Source organism: Xiphophorus couchianus, chromosome 10 (genome assembly GCF_001444195.1).
Source record: "Xiphophorus couchianus chromosome 10, X_couchianus-1.0, whole genome shotgun sequence".
Lineage (NCBI taxonomy): Eukaryota > Metazoa > Chordata > Actinopteri > Cyprinodontiformes > Poeciliidae > Xiphophorus > Xiphophorus couchianus.
Window position 1 is genome coordinate 11976476 of NC_040237.1, and position 18840 is coordinate 11995315.

The 18840-nt window shown below is 39.6% G+C and overlaps 2 protein-coding genes across 4 annotated transcripts in view; both read right to left on the reverse strand.

Moving 5' to 3' along the window:
• aatkb (apoptosis-associated tyrosine kinase b) overlaps positions 1–1878 on the reverse strand; it is a 59428-nt gene extending 57550 nt beyond the window's left edge. Inside the window, exon 1 of one of the 2 annotated variants that reach the window (XM_028030102.1) lies at positions 1651–1878. In XM_028030102.1, coding sequence (XP_027885903.1) covers positions 1651–1726 — 76 coding nt within the window. In that variant the 5' untranslated portion in view covers positions 1727–1878. The remainder of the gene's footprint in view (positions 1–1650) is intronic. The other variant, XM_028030103.1, reaches the window with a different exon arrangement.
• Positions 1879–11616: 9738 nt separating this feature from the next.
• Positions 11617–18385, reverse strand: LOC114152191 (gastrula zinc finger protein XlCGF57.1-like). Of its 2 annotated transcripts, none has more exons than XM_028029989.1 (2): positions 18032–18385; positions 11617–14734 (listed from the first exon to the last, which is right to left on the reverse strand). In XM_028029989.1, the coding sequence occupies exons 1-2, from the start codon at positions 18150–18152 to the stop codon at positions 13443–13445; spliced, it is 1413 nt and encodes a 470-aa protein (XP_027885790.1). In that variant the 5' UTR covers positions 18153–18385; the 3' UTR covers positions 11617–13442. The 2 variants fall into 2 exon arrangements, with proteins under 2 accessions (XP_027885790.1, XP_027885791.1); XM_028029990.1 differs by lacking the exon at positions 18032–18385 and adding an exon at positions 16458–16581.
• Between the last annotated feature and the right edge of the window lie 455 nt (positions 18386–18840).

Sequence of the window (18840 nt, forward strand, 5' to 3'; positions counted from 1 at the left end):
ATAAGGCAACTAACTGATCAGAGATCGTTTGCCGTGTCATCTCTGATCATAGCGATCAACAGTCGGATCAAAACATTTGAGTTGTATTTGAGATTTTTGGAAATTTGGCTAATTTATGCCTCTTCATACCTTAGTTTATGAAGAGGAGCAGAAGGAGCGGACTGAGTTAACTGTCAAAGGTTTAATAATAACAACTTGACCAATCCCGGTCAAGTTGTTATTAAAACCACCTGATTCAGTTGATTAGTTTCCCAAAGTTCCCAGTTTTCCTGCTGAATTGCTGGATCTTCCACAACTTATGCAAAAGTATTGAAAATGATTGCAAGGCGGAAAAAGTCTCAAAATTATTGGAGATGAAAAATGATTCATCTCCTTGGCAGATTTACAGTTAAAATAATCTTTTAAAACATCCAATACTGTTTCTTTTTTCTGAATGGAAGCAATATTTACATTTTTGGAGTGGCTCCACTAGTGTACCGACATAAATCCAATTTGAAATCTGTGGAGGGAGCTAAACATTAGGGTGATGGCAAGGAGGCGTTTCCACCTCAAAACCAAAGATTAATGGTGAAAAGTGAAATATGCAAACACACGATGTTGGACCTTTTTAACAGGCAAACGTCCACCGTGATGCTACAGCAGCTATGTGGAAATCTGTCAAAAATGAACCTGTCCAGCATAATGCTTAGTGCCTCTTGTGATGTCATCAACCCAAACACACACAAAGCAGATTCAGCAGCGGCTTTTCCAGTGCCCTTTTTAAAATTCTTCGATTTATTTATTTATTTATTTTGTATTCTTGAGGAGGTAATCTATACTTCAACACCCCGCTGTGTTTTTACAGTCAGTACATGGTCATTTGTTAGTGAAAAAAGGCGGACATCAGGATTGGATCTTTCAATTTACTGTTCCTCGGGGGATAAAATAAGGGCAAAAAGGTTTTTCTTTTCCTGTCAGCTGCTCCTGCTGCATCCGATGAGACTTTAAAATGCTGCGGTGGAGTGGAAGATTTCTGCTACTCAGCCCGTTTTAGAAAAGCACTGAGATTATGAATGTGGTACTGTTAAAAGAGCAGAGAGTTTTGACTAATAGGAATCTCTTCACATGATGGGGGGAGCGGGGGACAAAACGGTGAGGAGGAAGTGAAAGTGGAAATCTGTTTATCCAGGAACCTTTTAGTCACCAGAAACCCCACCTTTGAGTTTCCATCTACATCATAAGGTCATCATTTTCATCTTGCAGAGAAATCTGCTTATTCCAACAGATTCTGCCTTCCTCCGTCCCTCGGCGCTAATTAGGAGTCCTGCTTCATCTTCCTCCACCTCCCAACAACTCCTCGTTCACCTTTCACCTCTATCTGCACCTGAGCTGCTCTGATCTCTGAACCTGAGGGTCGGCCTCTCCTCTTTAACTCACATCCGATCAAACACGGTCAGGAGGAGAACATGCAGCAGCACCAGCAAAGCGCAAGCATTACATCACTCCTGCCATCTCAAACCACAATTTAAAAAACGGAAGAAAAAAAAGGGGGAAAAAAACGTGGAGGTTTTTTTTTCTTTTCTTTTCTTTTCTGAGAAACAACCTGCTCTAATTATATCAGTAGGATAGGCGGTGGCATCAGTAATCTGGCGTGTTGCGGGGCGGACTCACCTGGGTTGAAATGCGAGCTGAGGGCGCAGCCCGGGATGAACAGCGCCGAGCACATCGCGGCCAGGAGCGCCAGCATCTTCCCAGCTGGAGCTGCAGAACCAGGAAGAAACACTGCGGGACTCAGAGGACAGGAAAACGGGAGATCAGAGCTTCATTTCTGCCGTGGCTCCGCCGTGACTCCGCAACACGTCGCCTCATCTCTCCCACCCCCCAAAATATGTCTATTTAAACCAGCTGATCTGAATTCCCCCCCCCCTTTTCCGTTCTTCTCTCGAGTAACTTGGTTCGGATGAAGACGAGGAGTCCAGTTTGACAGCAGCTCCTCGCTCCTCCCCCACAGCTTCACCTGGAAGTTCTCCCACCACCCCACAGCTCCGACCCGCAGGGGTTTTGTCACGTGGATGCCGCCTCAATTGATAGAAATCAATTAGAAGTTAAAAGAGGAGCGGGGTGTGCGCGCGAGCCGCCGGTGCTGTCCGAGGTGCTGACAGCAAGAGCGCCATCTTGCTCCGTAATGCGCCCCGAATGAGATTTCTGGAGCGGTTTTTTTTTTTTTTTTTTTTTGCGCCGTGTATGTAGGGAGGGAGGGAGGGAGGCGTTGGAGGCTGTGCGGCCCGAGCATCCTCAGCTGACTGAAATATTTAGCACAGAGAAGAGAAAACGTGGAGGAAGGTATTATTTTTAATGCTGCACAGAGATGTTTGCAACCTGCAGGCTGAAGAGGAAGAAGAAGAAGAAGCTGCTGCTGCCTCTTCAACAGGAAGTCTGAACCTCATCTTCTTTTACTGCAGGTTGGAGTCTATCTGCTGATGTTGGATATATGGAAGAATAAAAAAAATAATAATAATAATAAAGATAATTCCTCATGAACAAACTGTAGGTATCACCAGAGGGCCAAACGTGATTATAATCCTGCTGTTCGTTCGTTCGTGGGTGGAGCCCCCTCCCCCACCTGGCAACATTCCTCCTCTTCCCTTCAGTCTGGGTTCTTGGCATCGAATTGACTCAACTTTTCTTTGTGTATCTTACAGGCTTATCATGGTGTCTGATTGTTCTGCAACAGAGATGTCACAGGCTGCAACACTAATCCAGCGTTAGTCAGATCCTCCAGTGTTTCTCTCTTACTCTCCCTCTGCGCCGCTGTGTTATGTAATGCACCATATATTATTAAAAGACATGATTGCTCTCAGCGCTGCCAACAATACAAACAGAGCGACATCTGAAAGAAACAAACACAAAGCCTTACGGGGGACCGGATATCTGACCACAGGAGAAACGCGTCTCTCTTTAAAAGTCCTTAAGATGATCTCAGCTGAACAGCTCAGCTTTCAAAACTCAATATTTTGTGAAGCGGAGTTCAGTAACAGAATAAATAATACATTCCGCCTGTTGTGAAACATGGTGGTGGCAGGATCATGCTGCGGGGAGATTTTTCTTCAGCAGCGACAAGGAAGCGGGCAATCATGGGAGAATGCGGCACACTTTTCTCATTTTCATATGTAGAGTTCAAACAAACATCTGCGATTATCCTTCCACTTTACACTTATGAACTACTTTGTGCTACAGGAAATTCAAATAGTCTATATTGAGTTTATAGCCAAAATATAAAACGATCTGTTCAGCTCACCGTCTGAAAAACCTCTAAGCTACCTCTAACAAAATACAACGTGGTAACCGTTTTGTTTGCCATCTTAAAAACGGACACCAGAGTAAAAAGGAAAACTTCCTGGGAGACGATGTCGTTTTGCACAAATGCTGCACCGTACCGTCACAAACCTCATTTTCCTCTGAAATCAGATCAAACCGTCTTTATCATTATTGTCACTTTAAACTGGATGTCTATTTTTTAGGAAGTGTGCAGAGAGATTAACACATGACAGTAAAACATGTCCAGAATAACAAACTTTCAGCTTTTAGTCTTACAGTGTCAGGGTTTCCCCCAGTGTATTCTAGGCCTGGTGGGCCACCAGGCTTTACTAGCATCCCCACCAGGCTAAGCAATGTTTATTTATGTATTTATTTTAGGGGTTTTTTTCATGTTGCCTTTTTTGAGGTCCTGTAGTTGGCGTTTCAGTGTTGTTAAGAATGTCTTCCAGTAATACACAATTACCCAATGATTTTTTTTTTTTTAAATTCGGTCACTTTTAAACATTTTTAAACACAAAAATCGATTGGCCGTTGGATGACTGCCACAGTGCCCGTAGCACCGGGCTTAGCAAGTTTTCTGGGGGAATCCCTGAGTCTGAATATCAAACCTTTTAGCTGCTTTGCATTGTTATATGTGATGTGATGAAATGTGACTCATCTTCACTTAAAAAGGTTAAACATTTAAAAGTGGCAAAGAATTGTCAAAACAATCTTCAAACTTTCACATTAAAATTGGCTAAATCTGAAGTTCCCTTTGAGCATTTATGACATCACATTCTCTATCCCTTTACATCTTCTCTAATCATAATAAATGAGATGGGGGGGGGAGAGAATTTAAAATCATTTTCCAGATGTTTCCACTTTCCATTAGATTTAAAGCTGCAGTCTTTAATTCAGACTAAATATACCAACGCCAACAGATGCGCCTTCTTCCTGCAGACAGAGAATCCCGAGGGACCTCTGCTTTGTTTTTACAGATTGGACAGGGGTGTCGGACTTCAAATTTTCCTACTTCCCTCCTTCCTCCTCGTCGTCTTTAAAACTCTTATTCCTCTCTCTGAAACAGTGAGTCGCATGTCTGCTGTTTCCGTGGAAACAAAGCGAAGAGGATGAGATTGGTTCTCGGCAGTGCAGAAAGAGCTTTCCTTTCAGCTCTCATCTTACGTCAAATCTGACAGGCGTTATGTAAGCCTGTACCTTTACTTCCATTTACATCAGAACTACACTTCATGCATATACAGATGCTTCCGTTTTCTCTGCATTCTCATCGTGAGAAAAATCTGAAAACTGGAGAAAACCCAGGCCAGCTCAAACCTCAAATCTGGATATCTCCTGGGAGAGATTAGGATCGAGAGCGTTGAGTACCCTCTGTTAATAGCCTAGCTTGTTCTGCAAACCAATGCAGAATCCAGCTTTCACTCTGACTCACGGCATCATGTGGTTCCTCGTTTTAGCTCAGTCCTGAAACAACGTGTTTGACGGTTCACCCGCTTGATGCCGATTATAAAATCACTGTTATTCAGACTGCGGCACACATGCAGGGATCCCAACCTGTGTTGCTTGCAGGTCACAGCTTCACTGTGTGAACCGCTTTCCCACAAAAACGTAGAGGAGATCATGAGGCTGGAGCCTTGCATGCAATCTGTGACATTTAGAGCAGAGTCCGACTTTTGCTTTGTCCCTGTAAGGCAACGCTGGCCCCATAAAACAATAATCGGGAGAAGATGAACACTGTGTGCCCGTTCTTCTAAAACTTTTAACGGTTTGGAAGAAGTCAAAGAATCACCTCACTTGCTTTGTTGATCTCAGCAAAACCAAAGCAAGTGAAAAGAACCAGAAGGAACAGGAAGTTCTCTCCTAAATGTCCCTTCTCAAGCAAATCTGATACAAATGTAAGAAAATCATAAAGAAAAGGACGTGCAGTGTTAAAAGAAATGCATCATTCTTCAGTTACTGCATAGCTGGAATAATACAAGAAAAATAGAGAAATTAAAGCATCTCTAATTCATTCATTCTTATTTTATTAAAAGCTATTAATGATTCATCTTTGTCCACATGCTACAGTTTTATCTTATGTATTCTTCTGGAATTAAAGAGGCTGAAGTTTTAGCATTTTAGCAACAATAACAATGCCACAAATTATTGTAATTTATGTCACGACAGATTAATTCCTGAATGCAGCGCTCGCATCAGCACAGGAGCAACAAAACCTAAGAGATTAATTAGGGAGTGTAAATGTTTATCTGTGTCCATCTGTACAAGAATTACCTGCAGGAATGAGTGAAATCCACAGGGAGGAGTAAAGTGAATAAATCCCAGACGAACAGCAGGAATCTCTGCAGGTAGAGTTGAGGATCAGACCGACTGCTGAAAAAAACAAGCAAAACAAAAAACAAATTTGTTCATTTTTTTCCAGCTCTCATTGGTTCTTGTTTCTCCAACAAAGCTGAAACGTTTGTAAGATTCAGAATCAACAACGTAATTGTGGATGTATACAAGTTAGAAAACACTAATAGCAAGTCAGTCATCTCACTGGATCTTTTTTTTTTTTTTAACCTTTGTGGTTTCTTTAATATTTTAGGCTCACCTACCGTTCATCATCTGTCTTCCTTTATTATTATTATTCTTCCACTTCTCGTTTTTAAAGCAACGTTTTGGAAAAACAATCAGAAAAAGTGAGCAAAACCATTCATTTTAATGTATAGACTCAACCTTAGTAATGGGAACAAATGCTCACAAGTGCAAATTAAATATCTCCGTTGTTACATCAGAAAACAGCTTCGCTTGTTCTTACATGACTAGGAATAACACGTCTCCCGACCTGCAATGTGCTCATTCACAGAACTAATGTGTGTGTCTGTTAAAATTTGACACTTGGTCTGAATGAGGCTTTATGGAGTCAATTTCAATTAGACTTCAACACTCGCCAGACGAGTCTTTCATCATCCGATTCGAGGATCTTAACAGGATTAATTATTTCTTCTCTCATGCCAAGGGTTTTACTTAAAGAGCCGTGGGAGTGACGCAAACGGAGAAAAAGCATCTCTTCCGAGTAGAGAAGGGAAGTGTCCATTCTTTGCTGTTGCAGCAAGTAAAACGTGTACAGCAGTTTGTCGGGATGTTCTGATAGTAAAGGTCTGAAGTGGTTCCCGCCCTCTTCTAAAGCAATTCTCTCTGGTTTTCATGTGTGACTAGTGAAAACCAAGAACTCTCTGCATCCTCACACCAACTATCTTCCTGTCCTCTCATCACATCAGTAAATCTCCTTTATGGTGTTCTTTGCCTCCTGATGCTTCTTAAATTGAACTACTGAAATAAATTTTTCAAATCATATACACACAACTGAATATTACCATTAACTCCACAAACACGAGATCAAAAAATAACATTTAAATAGTTGAGGAGCTTAGTGTGTTGGAATTTCCTTAAAATTTTTTTTTTTTTCTTAGAAAAACAGATAAACTATTTCTGCAGAAAAACTCAAATATAACCACTAATTACTGATGATTTTTTTTTTTAGCGACAGTACGGTGACATTCACTTTCTTCTGTTTCATCCTGCAGGGATTTGAACAGACCGCCAGATTATTTTTTTTTATGCCCCACATAAACTAAACCTGAGCACACAACTGATTTATTGAATTTTCAGTCTAAAAATTATTTCTACAAGGTAAAGTTCTGGGAGTTGGACTGGTCAGGGGTTCTGGCTGCAAACTCTGGACAAGCAGTTCAACAAGCTGCTGGCTGGTTGTTCTCCTATAAATAATGAATAGTTCGGCATTTGAAGGCACAGTTGAAAGAAACTCTGACAGACATCAAAGCGAGCCTCACAGCTGGCGCTGCTGGTCCGATCACCGACTCTGTGATGATCTCTGCTGAACACGCAGATGCTCAGAAGGTCCTTTGTGTTCAAAACAGAGGTAAACCCAAAGACCGACTCTATGTCCACTCACACCAAGAGGTCAGTGAGCAACAAAACACTAATTACCAGCAGAGTCTTTCATACATCAAGTCTGGTCTACGTCACTTCTGGCTCACCATGAAGGAGTCCGAGTTCGTTCTGAATAAATTGCTGTTCTCCCTCTACATTAAGAAACTATTGAAGCCAAATGAAAAAATTTGATTTGAAAACTCCCATTAGAAGTTAGAACAAAATTTAAGAGCTAATTAGCCTACAAACCAACCAATTTCCAATGGGTTTATTCACCCAAAGACAAAACTTCATTTATTTATCTCCTCGTTGTGCTGTTTTATTAATGTATATTGCACCAAATCTAAACAAATGCTAATTTAATGTTGATGGATTTTACAGAATAGCAGAAAAATGAGTTTGTCCTTCTCGTCAACCTAGGAAATAAAAACGGCAATGTTGGGGGGAAAAAAACAAAACTTTGAGAATCTGCAGAATGAACCGCAGATCTTTCCCACCTCAAGAAGCGACATAAACCACACGCTGACCTTGTGACCTCAACAGGACTCATTTCAGTTCATAAACCAGGGACTGGGTTTGTGGTCAGACCTCCATCTCCACGGAAACGTCCTCAAAGCTCTCTGAAAGGATTACAGTATGTTTCTAAACCTGCAGACGGATAATCAGAAAGATGATTTTTTTTCTGCAGGACTTGTCAAAAAAAAAAAAGAAGAAACTTACAGTTTTCAGAAACGCCCTGATCAGATGACTGAGCCAGCTAAGCTGTGTGTATAGAAGACGATTGTACATAAAACTGTTTTGCATACATCAGATCTGGTTCAGAGGCCTGGCAGAGCTGCAGTGTTTCTGGCTGAACGTGATTTTACTCTCAGATTTGCGTATTTTAACAGCTCTAAAGGCTACAACTGTCATGACCGGTAGCATACCATTTCATCAGATTTTAAACACAATGTGCACAAGTTCAGTTTCTTTATCGCTGCTAAAATAAGAACCATTATAGAAAGTAATTTCTGCTTACAGCTAGCAAGCAGACTTTTGTTTGTTCTTTAAGGGATATCAAAACACTTCTTAAGTTCAGTTTTGACAAGAAACCTCAATAACTAAAAAAAAAACAAAAAAACTGGGAGCTGGTTGTCAGAATCAGGCTCCACTGTCTTCACTTATTAATGAAGCCTTGTAGCAAAGACGTTACAGCATGTGTAGAAAGTTTCTGAAAAGTTTTCACTGCAGGAAAAAAAAAAAAGCAGACAAACAATGGGTAAGATAAGCAATACACTCTTAGGTTTAACCTCAAGCAGAGGTCATCATCCTGGTCCATTTGTAGAGCCATCCAGATTTCAGGTTTCAACCGAGACTCCTTGGAAGATCTTGGATCTGTTGAGTAGCAGCGGATATGTTGGCTGCAGGAAAACACCACACTCTGCAGAGGTAACTATTTCCAATAAGTCGGGAGTTTCTTGTTTTCCTCCACGAAGCTGATTAGTGAAGGTGGTAAATAATCTTTTCCTCATCAAAAGGTGGAGACGCAGAGCTGCAGGGTTTACTGTGATCTGTACAACTTTGTGCTTAATAAAATCTGCTCACTTATACTGATGAAAGAGGGTACTGCAGGGTAAATGACGGAGTTACGCTGAGGGGAGGAAAGTGACGAAACAAGTGATGGAAGCGGAGCAACATCTTTATTAACTGAATTCTGAAAGTGGTTTACAACACACTACTCAATCCATACAGCTGCTGTCCATTCACTGTTCACCATCTCTGCCTGCAGAGACGCCTGGAGTTCCTGTACCGAGTCCAAAAGGATGCATCCTCTGAGATCACAGCTAAAGATTGATCTGATCTGCAGCATGACTGACCACTGCACCAGCCTGCATCAATCTGGAGCCAAAGATGACTAACAGAGCAGACAGTTCTTAGGGTTTCATTCAAAGCTGAGATGGAAATAGACCAGTAGTTGTGTTTTCATTCGCCATAAAACTGCGCAAATTGGAATTAGAAAAACTAATTCACTCAAAGGAAGCACATGTGATTTTAATTGGGAAATACCGCAGTCGCAAAATTGTGTCCCCCCCTCCCCCAACAGCGGAATATCAAAAAGAATTTAGCGCACATTTGTAATGGAAACACAGCTACTGTTGATTAGTGATCACCTTCTCCTTTAGTGAAATTATTGCAGTGAAGCTGTAAAGCAGTGATGGAGACAGAAACGTGACTCCAGGCGTGGCTTAATACGACGAATGACCTCACATTTCTGTGAGTCAGGAAGAGCTGATGTGACAGTCTCTGATCTGCCGGTGCTGGAAACCTGCACCAGTTTCCAGCACCGGCGCAGTGCAGTGTGGTGGTTCCACAGATTTACACTGTGGAACCACCAGCATGTCCTCCGAGATGCTTGTTGATGACAGCAGCAAGTGGGAGGAAGCGGAGCTGCTCAATATGTCCAGTCGCAATCATTCATGGGAGCAATGTCAATATCACAAACGACTGCAGAGAATCGGTATTTGCTCCTCTCTGCATTCTCAGTAGTCAGAGCGTTTTACACTTGGTCACGTCACAGCTACGTTAGTCTCATTAAATGGCTTTCATTTCAACAACTAAGCCATTCCCTCTGGTTATTAAAATTAGATCAGCTTCCTAGCTTATTGATAAAAGTTAAGGTGATTACTTAAACATCCCCTTGAGTTTTAAACTGCAGCTTAATAAGATTTTGTATTCTTTTTCATCAAATAATATAAGCATAGCAAGTATTCAGCACATCAATACTAAAAAGTAATTAATGTATTGAATGGTAAAATATTACCATTCAACACATTGAATGTATTGAATGGTACATTCAATATATTCAATGTATTGAATTAAATTAATTAAAGAGATTAAATAAATTAAAGAGAAAATTTAGCACATTTTGAAAGTCAAATATCAGAAAACTGGAAATAAACTATATTAGAACTGATTTCAGTCATGAGTGCAACTCTATTAACATTTCCATGAACATTTATTAAAAGACTGTCACATTGACATTGTAGGTTTTTGTGTAAGACTCTAGTTTAAAAGAATGTTTATTGTTAATATGCAGAAAATATAGCAGACAGTCAACCTGCGTCACCTCATAGAGAGCAAAGTTAATGCTAGTTTTCTGTGGCTTGACTGCTTTACCCACGACTTCACAAAGGCAGCAAATTGGAGATGAAACAGATTTGTTAAAAACCTTGGTAAAAATAGAAAGAATACAATCATTGCACTTTGTGTTGAACACAATTATCAATGGTGATGGGTTACTATACATCATAATGTGGATGAATCACCGCAGCCCAAAGGGTCAATATGAAGCTCGTCTGAGTCTCTGAAAGTGAGAAGATTCATGGTTCCTCTGAGGGACTACGGCAGGACTGTTGATGAAAGCTGGATTTAAAGAATGGGGTTAGTGTTTTACATGTTGTTGTTGAGGTCTGGTTGAGAAAAAAAATAACACCTTCCTGCTGTTTGTAAAGCAGTGTCCTCACTTACGTTTCAAATCAGCCTGATTGAACTATCAGTGATTAACACTTCAGATGAAAAAGATTTTGCTTCAGAAGAGCTTGATCTTTGTGCATTTCACTTTAACAAACCTGGTGAAAGAAAATCGTTTTAAAAAAAAAAAACTAAGTGTTAGAGCTCCATCTGCTGGATCACTGGACAAAGTAGTGTGAGCTGCGCAAAGTGATTAGAGAATGCATTTCAAGTTTTAACAGAATATTAAATCAAATTAGTCCTCTGAAAGGTGCATTATTTTTCCCAAATAGCTGCTTGCTGCTATGATCGAACTCAAACCGTTTTGTAATCTCGTTGAGCCATTAAATTTGCAAAGTCTGGCTCTAATCCTAGTCACTCACATGACTCGAGTTTGAATCTGCTGTGAAACCTGAAGGCTTAGAAATCATGGTACATGATGTCATGTTTCTAATAATGCGGTGTCAGTCAGGGACATTAATTACACGGTTCAGATTAAATACATCAAAATCCTTAATGAGGTTATGCTAATACAGAATGTACTGCCATTATTTTAAATAAAACCGCATGTAGTCAGAAATGTTGATGTTCCAGGTGTTTAACGAGTGTGTATGCTGGGTTACCAGAGTCTGAGGAGACAAGCAGATTCCCCTGAGCCGGGCGAGGAGGAATTGTAGATCAGATGATGAACGGCATCTTTGCTCTACACTGAAGTTAGCCTCGCCTTGTTCTCTGTTCAGAATTGGACAAGCTTCATCACAAGCTTGTGGATTTTACTAAGCCTGGTGGCAGAGTTTACTAGCAGAGCTGTTTAAGTCTAAAAGAGCAGCACAGAAACCATCTGCAGCAAAGGAGAAAAGTGCATCTCATCTAAAACAAATGGAGGACAGAGAAAAGGACTTCACTTCATTGGTTTAGCACCAATGCACACTTTAATGTAGGTTTTATGCTGTGACAATATTTCATTAACTGTTGGAATATTTCAATTCTGTAAATACTGATGATTACAAACATGAAATAAAAGCTGAACTAAAACTGCTTCACTACCAGTCAGGGTTCAGATGTCAGAAAACAGATTATAGTTTATTAAAATTGTTTTATGATCAAAACAGACATTAAAGATCTCTGGAATGATCAAGAAAAGTCTAAAGAACTAGTCCAACAAATACACTGTCGATCTGCTTTAACCCATATTTTAAGCAGAAGAAGAAAGAGCTCACAGAAGCTTGAGGACAGTACATACATTTAAATACACCGTATTTTTCATAAATAACAAAATGATGTGATCCTGTTTGACTTATCTGAGAGACATTATTCAAATCAAAGAAATATTAAATGATAGTTGTCTGAATTACCCTTCCCGTCATGGACCAACGAAGCAACGTCACACCAAGCATAACCTGATTACATTAACTAATGTAGTGATTTATTTATTCACACTTGGAGACGAAACCAACAGAGTAGCTGAGAGTCGATGCCAATGGAAAAAGGTTCTCCAAATTCAGACGAACAGTTGTAAATGAGATTCTACAACAATATAATAACCATCTTGGTATCAAATCTTACCAACCCATTACTAAGGGTGCAGGTACTTACTGCTCTTTGAGGGAGACTCAATATAACAGACCCCTCATATTCCTACACCAAACTAAATTAGTGTTTAAATGCATTAATGTTTTCGTTTTGCCTTTTCATTCTTAATCATGAAATAACTTCATAGAATCCCACCTTTACAAGAAACCATCAGCATTAACTGCTGGAGACTCATGTGTGCTACCAACACATATGACACATTAAAACAGAGAACACATTGAAGCGGGACATAAAGACAACTAGGGCAGACTGGGGTGTCCAAAAAAGTTTTCAAAATGGCAGCTACAAGTCCTGTTGGGACTCGTTTTGGAACCTGCTAACCCCACCATGACTGCACATGAAACAGGATTCAAGGAACAATTCATTGTAGCAAATGAGTCAGAGTATTAAGTCTGCTTCCATATGCATCAAAGACATTTAATTATGTGCATATAAGTAGTGTATATTGCTGTATATTAATAGGGGGATTTAGATGTAGTCAGCACAGCTGTCATATCTTATATCTCAGGACAAAGCAGCAGATCACATTGTTTATAGTTGGCAAGCATGCACAATAATTCAGGTTCTGGAGCCATGTTATTGTCCACAATGGCTCATGGACTTTCAAAGTCATGTGCTAGCTCACACAAATGTGGATGAACATCTTGTAGGAGGAATGTTTTTCTCTGTTGGAAGGCCATTCAAAATCCACGTCGCAATCTATCCAAAGTTGTTCAGCTACGAAAGCAAAATAATAACCCTAAGCCTAGCTTAGCTCAGTTTTGTTGTTTAGCCATCAAATGTCGGCCCTTACAACCCCCTATGGCACCAGGTCACTTAGAAGAGCACACATCCAAGTAAATTATTGAAATCCTGTGGGAAATTTATTTGCATTCTTGTTTCTTAAATAAACTTTGTCAAGCCTTTGAAAAGAAGGTGGACGTCTATCCAGTTACTTTTAAAGAGGCCTACAGAAAGCCACTCAGTTAATTCCCCATAAATCATTAGTTTATTGGTTTTATGATGCATGTTTGGCCCTTCTTTACTTTGTGGTCAGAACAACTGACACCAGAGCTAAATCAATGTACCTGGGCGAAAACCAGAAATAAAGTGTATGTTATATTAACATAGACACTGCTTGAGCAGGAACGCTATCATATGAAGTGTAAAGGCATGTGTTGGTCCAAACTTTTCTGTTGGAGGAATTCTTCACCACAGACAGGGCAACCAAAAGGTTGCCCCCCCATATGTACGTTGATGTGTGAATCTAGATGAGTTTTTCGGGAGAAACTTTTCCCACAGAAGTCACAGCTATAAGGCTTCTCGCCTGTATGGACCACCATGTGTGTATCAAGATATGTTTTACGGTTAAATCTTTTGCCGCAAACTTCACAGCCAAAAGGCCTTTCCTCACTGTGTGTGGTCATGTGACCCCTAAGGTGTGTTCTACGTTTGTAACTTTTACCACAGATCTCGCAGCTATGTGGTTTCTCTCCGGTGTGGACCACTTTGTGTGCCTTAAGATTTGTTTGCCGGTTGAACTTTTTACCACAAATATCACAACTAAACGGCTGTTCTCCTCCGTGAACTATCATATGCGTTCGCAAGTTATTCTGATGCCTTGCCGTTTTACCGCAGATAGTACAAACATAGGGCTTCTCCCCCGTGTGGATTCTCATGTGCGTCTTCAGATTGTGCTGATGCTTGAATCCTTTACCACAAACTTCACAAACAAATGGCTGCTCCTCAGAGTGGACTCTCATATGTTTCTTCACGTCGTGCTGGTGCTTAAATCTTTTTCCACAAACATCACAAACAAACGGCTGCTCTCCTGTGTGGACTCTGATGTGAGATTTAAGACTAAACTGATCTCTGAATGTTTTGCCACATTCATCACAGCTGAAGTTTTTCTTTCCTGTGTGGACTTTGGTCTGTGAATTTGGATTAGGCATTGTTTCAGAACCTTTGATATTAGTTCCGCAGGCTCCCTTCCAACCACTTTCTTTCTCTGTCAAAGGTTGCTGCCAGTAGTCATAACCATCATCTTCGCTGACATCAGTCTCAGAGGATTCTGCAGCCTTTCTTTCTGAACCTAATTTGAAATTATTTGGACCAGGCTTCCAGACAAGTTCCAGTTGTCCACAATCTCCGTCAGTTTCGGTTTTGATCCATTTGACGGAGCTGGTGGTCGGACGCTCTGCCTCTCTGGGGTCTAAAGTTTGACTTTCGTGAAGCTGTGAGTACTCTGATTCCTCTTCATTATCATCTTCACTCTTCACAACAATATTAAGCGGGAAGTTGATGTACTCAGTCTCTAGCTGCTCTTCTTCCTGACTTATCCAACTTTCCTCAAGTTCTTCCTTTATGAAGGGCCCGTCTGGGTTCTGCTCGTCCAAACTGGGGCTCCAAGGAACCTCTTCTTTATTCAGTGGATGATGGTTGACATCTGAAGATAGAAAACACCAAAACATAAGAATGTTATGAAATTTCAGCATTTAAATTGTACCTGTAGTGCTTTAAGGCAACTCACTAGAGAAGCTTTTAACAGAATGAGAAAATAAAGACAAGAAATGATCATGGTGATTAGTGTTTCAGAGGTGAATTACACAACCAAAACAAGATTTTTATGAACATGTAAAGCAACAAACGCTTAAGATTATTCAAGCTATCTATTGCCAGAACTATTGTAAGAGTCTAAATGTTGGTCATGATCAGAAATCCCCTCAGCATTTACAAATAGTCCAGAATCCTGCAGCTCCTCTTTTAACCAGTACAAGGAATTATGAACACATAAAGCCAGGTTCACTATCTCTCCATTGCTTTTGTGTCCATTTAAAAATTGATTTTAAAATTTTATTCCTCCAAGCCACATCCGATCTATGGCATCTCTATAACATCCACACACCATTAAAAGGACTCGAGGTTAACCAGCCTGTTTTCCTAAACTAGACATCTGCAACCTGCATCTCCACAGCCACTTGTGGCTCTTTGGCCTCTCCTCTGTGGCTCTAACAAACCAAAAAGGAAATGTTTTTGATGACGGACAATGTAGAAAATTGTCTTTTTATGAGATTTCTCATAAAATCTGCACATAACACCTACAAACTATGCTCTTTTTGTCATTATCCATATTTACAGAAATAGCTCAGATTCTAATTTTTTTTGTAGTAGAGGGTTCATTTTGTTCTAAAATATAAATACATCTTAGTTAAACTTTATTAGTTGTCATAATAAACATTTTAGGTAGTACATATTAATAAACAAATTTTTTGCTGCGCTCATTTGTAGTGGCAGGGCCAAAAAGGCTCTTTGTGTGAAAAAGATAGTTAACCCCTGTACTAGAAGTATTGAGAATCAATCATAAAATGTAGGGATGATCGAGCATTTGTTGTGGCTGATTAGAGAACAGCTTAATGTCCACATATCAGCACTGCTCATTTACAATTGAGTCATTAAAATTTAGTTAAACTTCCACTGTTACCAACTCAACGACTTTCTTGCTATATATAGCGACATTTCAGACAAAGAAAATGGTATCGGCCAAAATCGGAATCAGCAGGTCAGGCTTTGTAAAAATTGGTAATCAGCGATAGGCCAGAAAACTGCAATCGGTGCACCCCTAATGTGAAGTTAATGCTTGCTGCTGCTAGCTTAAATGCTAAATACGGTAGAAGCTAAGACCCATATAAACATTTACATCAACTCAAATATTACAAACTACTTCCTACAATAAAATGTGGTGTATATTGTAGACTATATGCTTCTAAACATAAAATAACTTACCTAACTAACCAAAAGGCTGAAGACAATGCATACAAGCGCATTGCTAGACACGTGCTAACGCCGTAACTTCCGGTTTCCAAAAATAAGCTAAGCATACATTGTTGTTTTATGTTGTGGATGCTAGACAGCTACATAACTCATGGTGAAGCATGAACAGTTGTCATTACTGAATTTCATTCAATACACAATTATTTAGAGTAAAACTACAAAAGAAAAATACAGCACATCAGGATGCTGAAATGAAGCTGATCAATAGCCTAAATGTCAATTCTGATAACTGCTCATTTGAGCTACATTTCCATCAGACCCTAAACATCTTCTTAGAATACAGTTAGGTGTATATTGTAACTACATGCTTCTACATGTTAAACATTTTACAAACTTACAGGCAGCTCTCCGTCGACAGACAAAGCTGGAGACGATCCACAGAACGTCCTTTGCTAAAATGGAAGCGATAACGCCTTGACTTCCGGTTTTCAAAATAAAACCGAACATACAACTTCAACTACATAAAATATTGTATTAATTAAATCACAATGGATCTTTAGTAGCCAGAACATATGGCATATATTTCTTTGATCCCGTTTATTGTTTTATTCTACATTTGCTTGGTGAAAATGTGACTCAATTCAATCAATTTGTTTTTGAATCTGTAACATAAATACATTTGATACTTCAATATTATAGAGACGGGTTCTGAGTTTGTAGATTTAACAAGTTTTAGGGCAAAATTTGTGAATCAAGCCAGACACCAACTTCCCAACTGGAAGGTGGAAGGAGGTTGTAGCGTCATGTGGTGAGTGGGTTTTGCAGTAATAGGGACTCGTCCACTTCATCATACAGATTACATCGTTAGAAAAGAGGATGATGTTACGTCCTTCTTTGTGGAAATATTGAACAAACATGTCAAGATATCAGTCAGTAACTTAAAGCTTGGGCAGCATTGGATCTATCAAATGAACAATAACCTTAATCATACTGAAAATGTAGTTACACAGAGGCTCAAGGACAACAAAGTCAATGTTTTAAAGTGGGCTCACAACATCTTGATCTCAGTCCTGTAGAAAATCATTAGGTGGAGCTGAGAAGCTAAGAGAGAGAAAGGTTGCCTCCAAAACGTTCAAGAGGAAGGGACTGACATTTCAGCAAACTGTTCTTCACAATAAACAAAATATGTGTCTAATTTAATGTCAATGTGGGGGAGTGTTCCAGGGTTGGGTTATATGTTGTTGTTTTTTAAACTTTGTATAAAAATACCTGGTTTTATATGGATCCAACTTATGCTCCAGTATGAGATCCTGACAGTCTGCCTAAAATATGTAAACAAACCATTAACACAAAGTCTTAATTTCACTCAGAAAAGCAACAATGATTCACAGGAACCTTTCATTTCATTCAAAGCTTAATTATGTTATTTTAACCGTAAAATCTCCATGAATAGAAAAGTGCACAATGCATAAATGATTACTCAAGAACTGTTATTTTTCCACTTACACACGATACTGAGATCATTTGAAAGCTATTTAATTAGGTTTTTTGGTTGTTTGGTTTTTTTTTTTTTTTTTTTTTTTGTTAAATGCTGGAAGAAGAAAAATCCAGAACATCGTCCAGAAATGATGCATAGATAAATAATTATCTAGGATAGTGCTGAGTAAAAAAATGAATGGCTGATTTGCAGACGGTCTAAAATACATGTTGGACAGTTACGCTTTATCCCAAACCAGATCACCACAGAGCTACGCCAAGCTAACAGTAAACTAAAACATTTGACATTCATCCAAGACATGGCGATAATCCAGTTACACTGAAATAACAGCGGAGATCATGCATGATAACAAAAGGAATGGCGCGGTTATTGACGCAACAACATAAATTGTTTGCATCTCTATTCCAGTTTGACAGCCTTAAAGCTACTGTAAGCTAACAGCAGAAAGCTCCTGATGAAACAGCTGCGTCTTACCTGCGGATTCGTTTCTGCAAACATCCTGCGGCTGGTGATCTCCCAGCTGTTTCATCCGCACTTTGTTCTCTAACGCCAGACTTTCAATGCTGCTCTTATTAACATAATCCACTTCCTTCATGCTGTCTTTTTTCCTTACAAAAGGCTCGGCGATTCGGGCCTCCACCGAACCCAGCACCGACGCGATCCAGATACAACATCCGCTCACATTGTTTCGGTCAGACTGAACCTCTGGAAGTTGTGCAGGAGACCGATTTAAACACCAACAGACACGGTTCCATCAAACGTTGTTTTTAATATATGATGGATAATTGTTTAATTGTTCTGTTTTTTTGAACAGGCACCCATCCAGGCAACTTTTTTCTCGTGTCACCATGGCAATCACATTCTTCTCCGTCTCCCAGTTACCGCATTGGCTTATTGCAAACGACACGTCTGCGCCTCCACCATATTATGAGTGGCAAGATACACAACCAATTCAGCGCAAGTTTGATTTGCTCATATCAGCCACTTTAGGTATCTGTCAGTGGTCGTTTCAGGATTTTTTCCTCCTATAATAATTCTTTCAAAATGGACCTAATACGTTCGTGTATTACGGTCACTGTAAACAGAAAAAAATAACAATAAAAGAGTGCATTTCTGGCAGAAAACGAGGAAATTCTGATATTAATCTCAGAACATTTCTAGAAAAATCTTGGATATTTCTGAGTTTCAAAAGTAAACATTTTTTTACACTTTTCAAATTCAGAAATGTCCTTATTTTTTCTAGAAAATTTCTGAGATTATTTTCACAATTTGAGTTGTTTTGG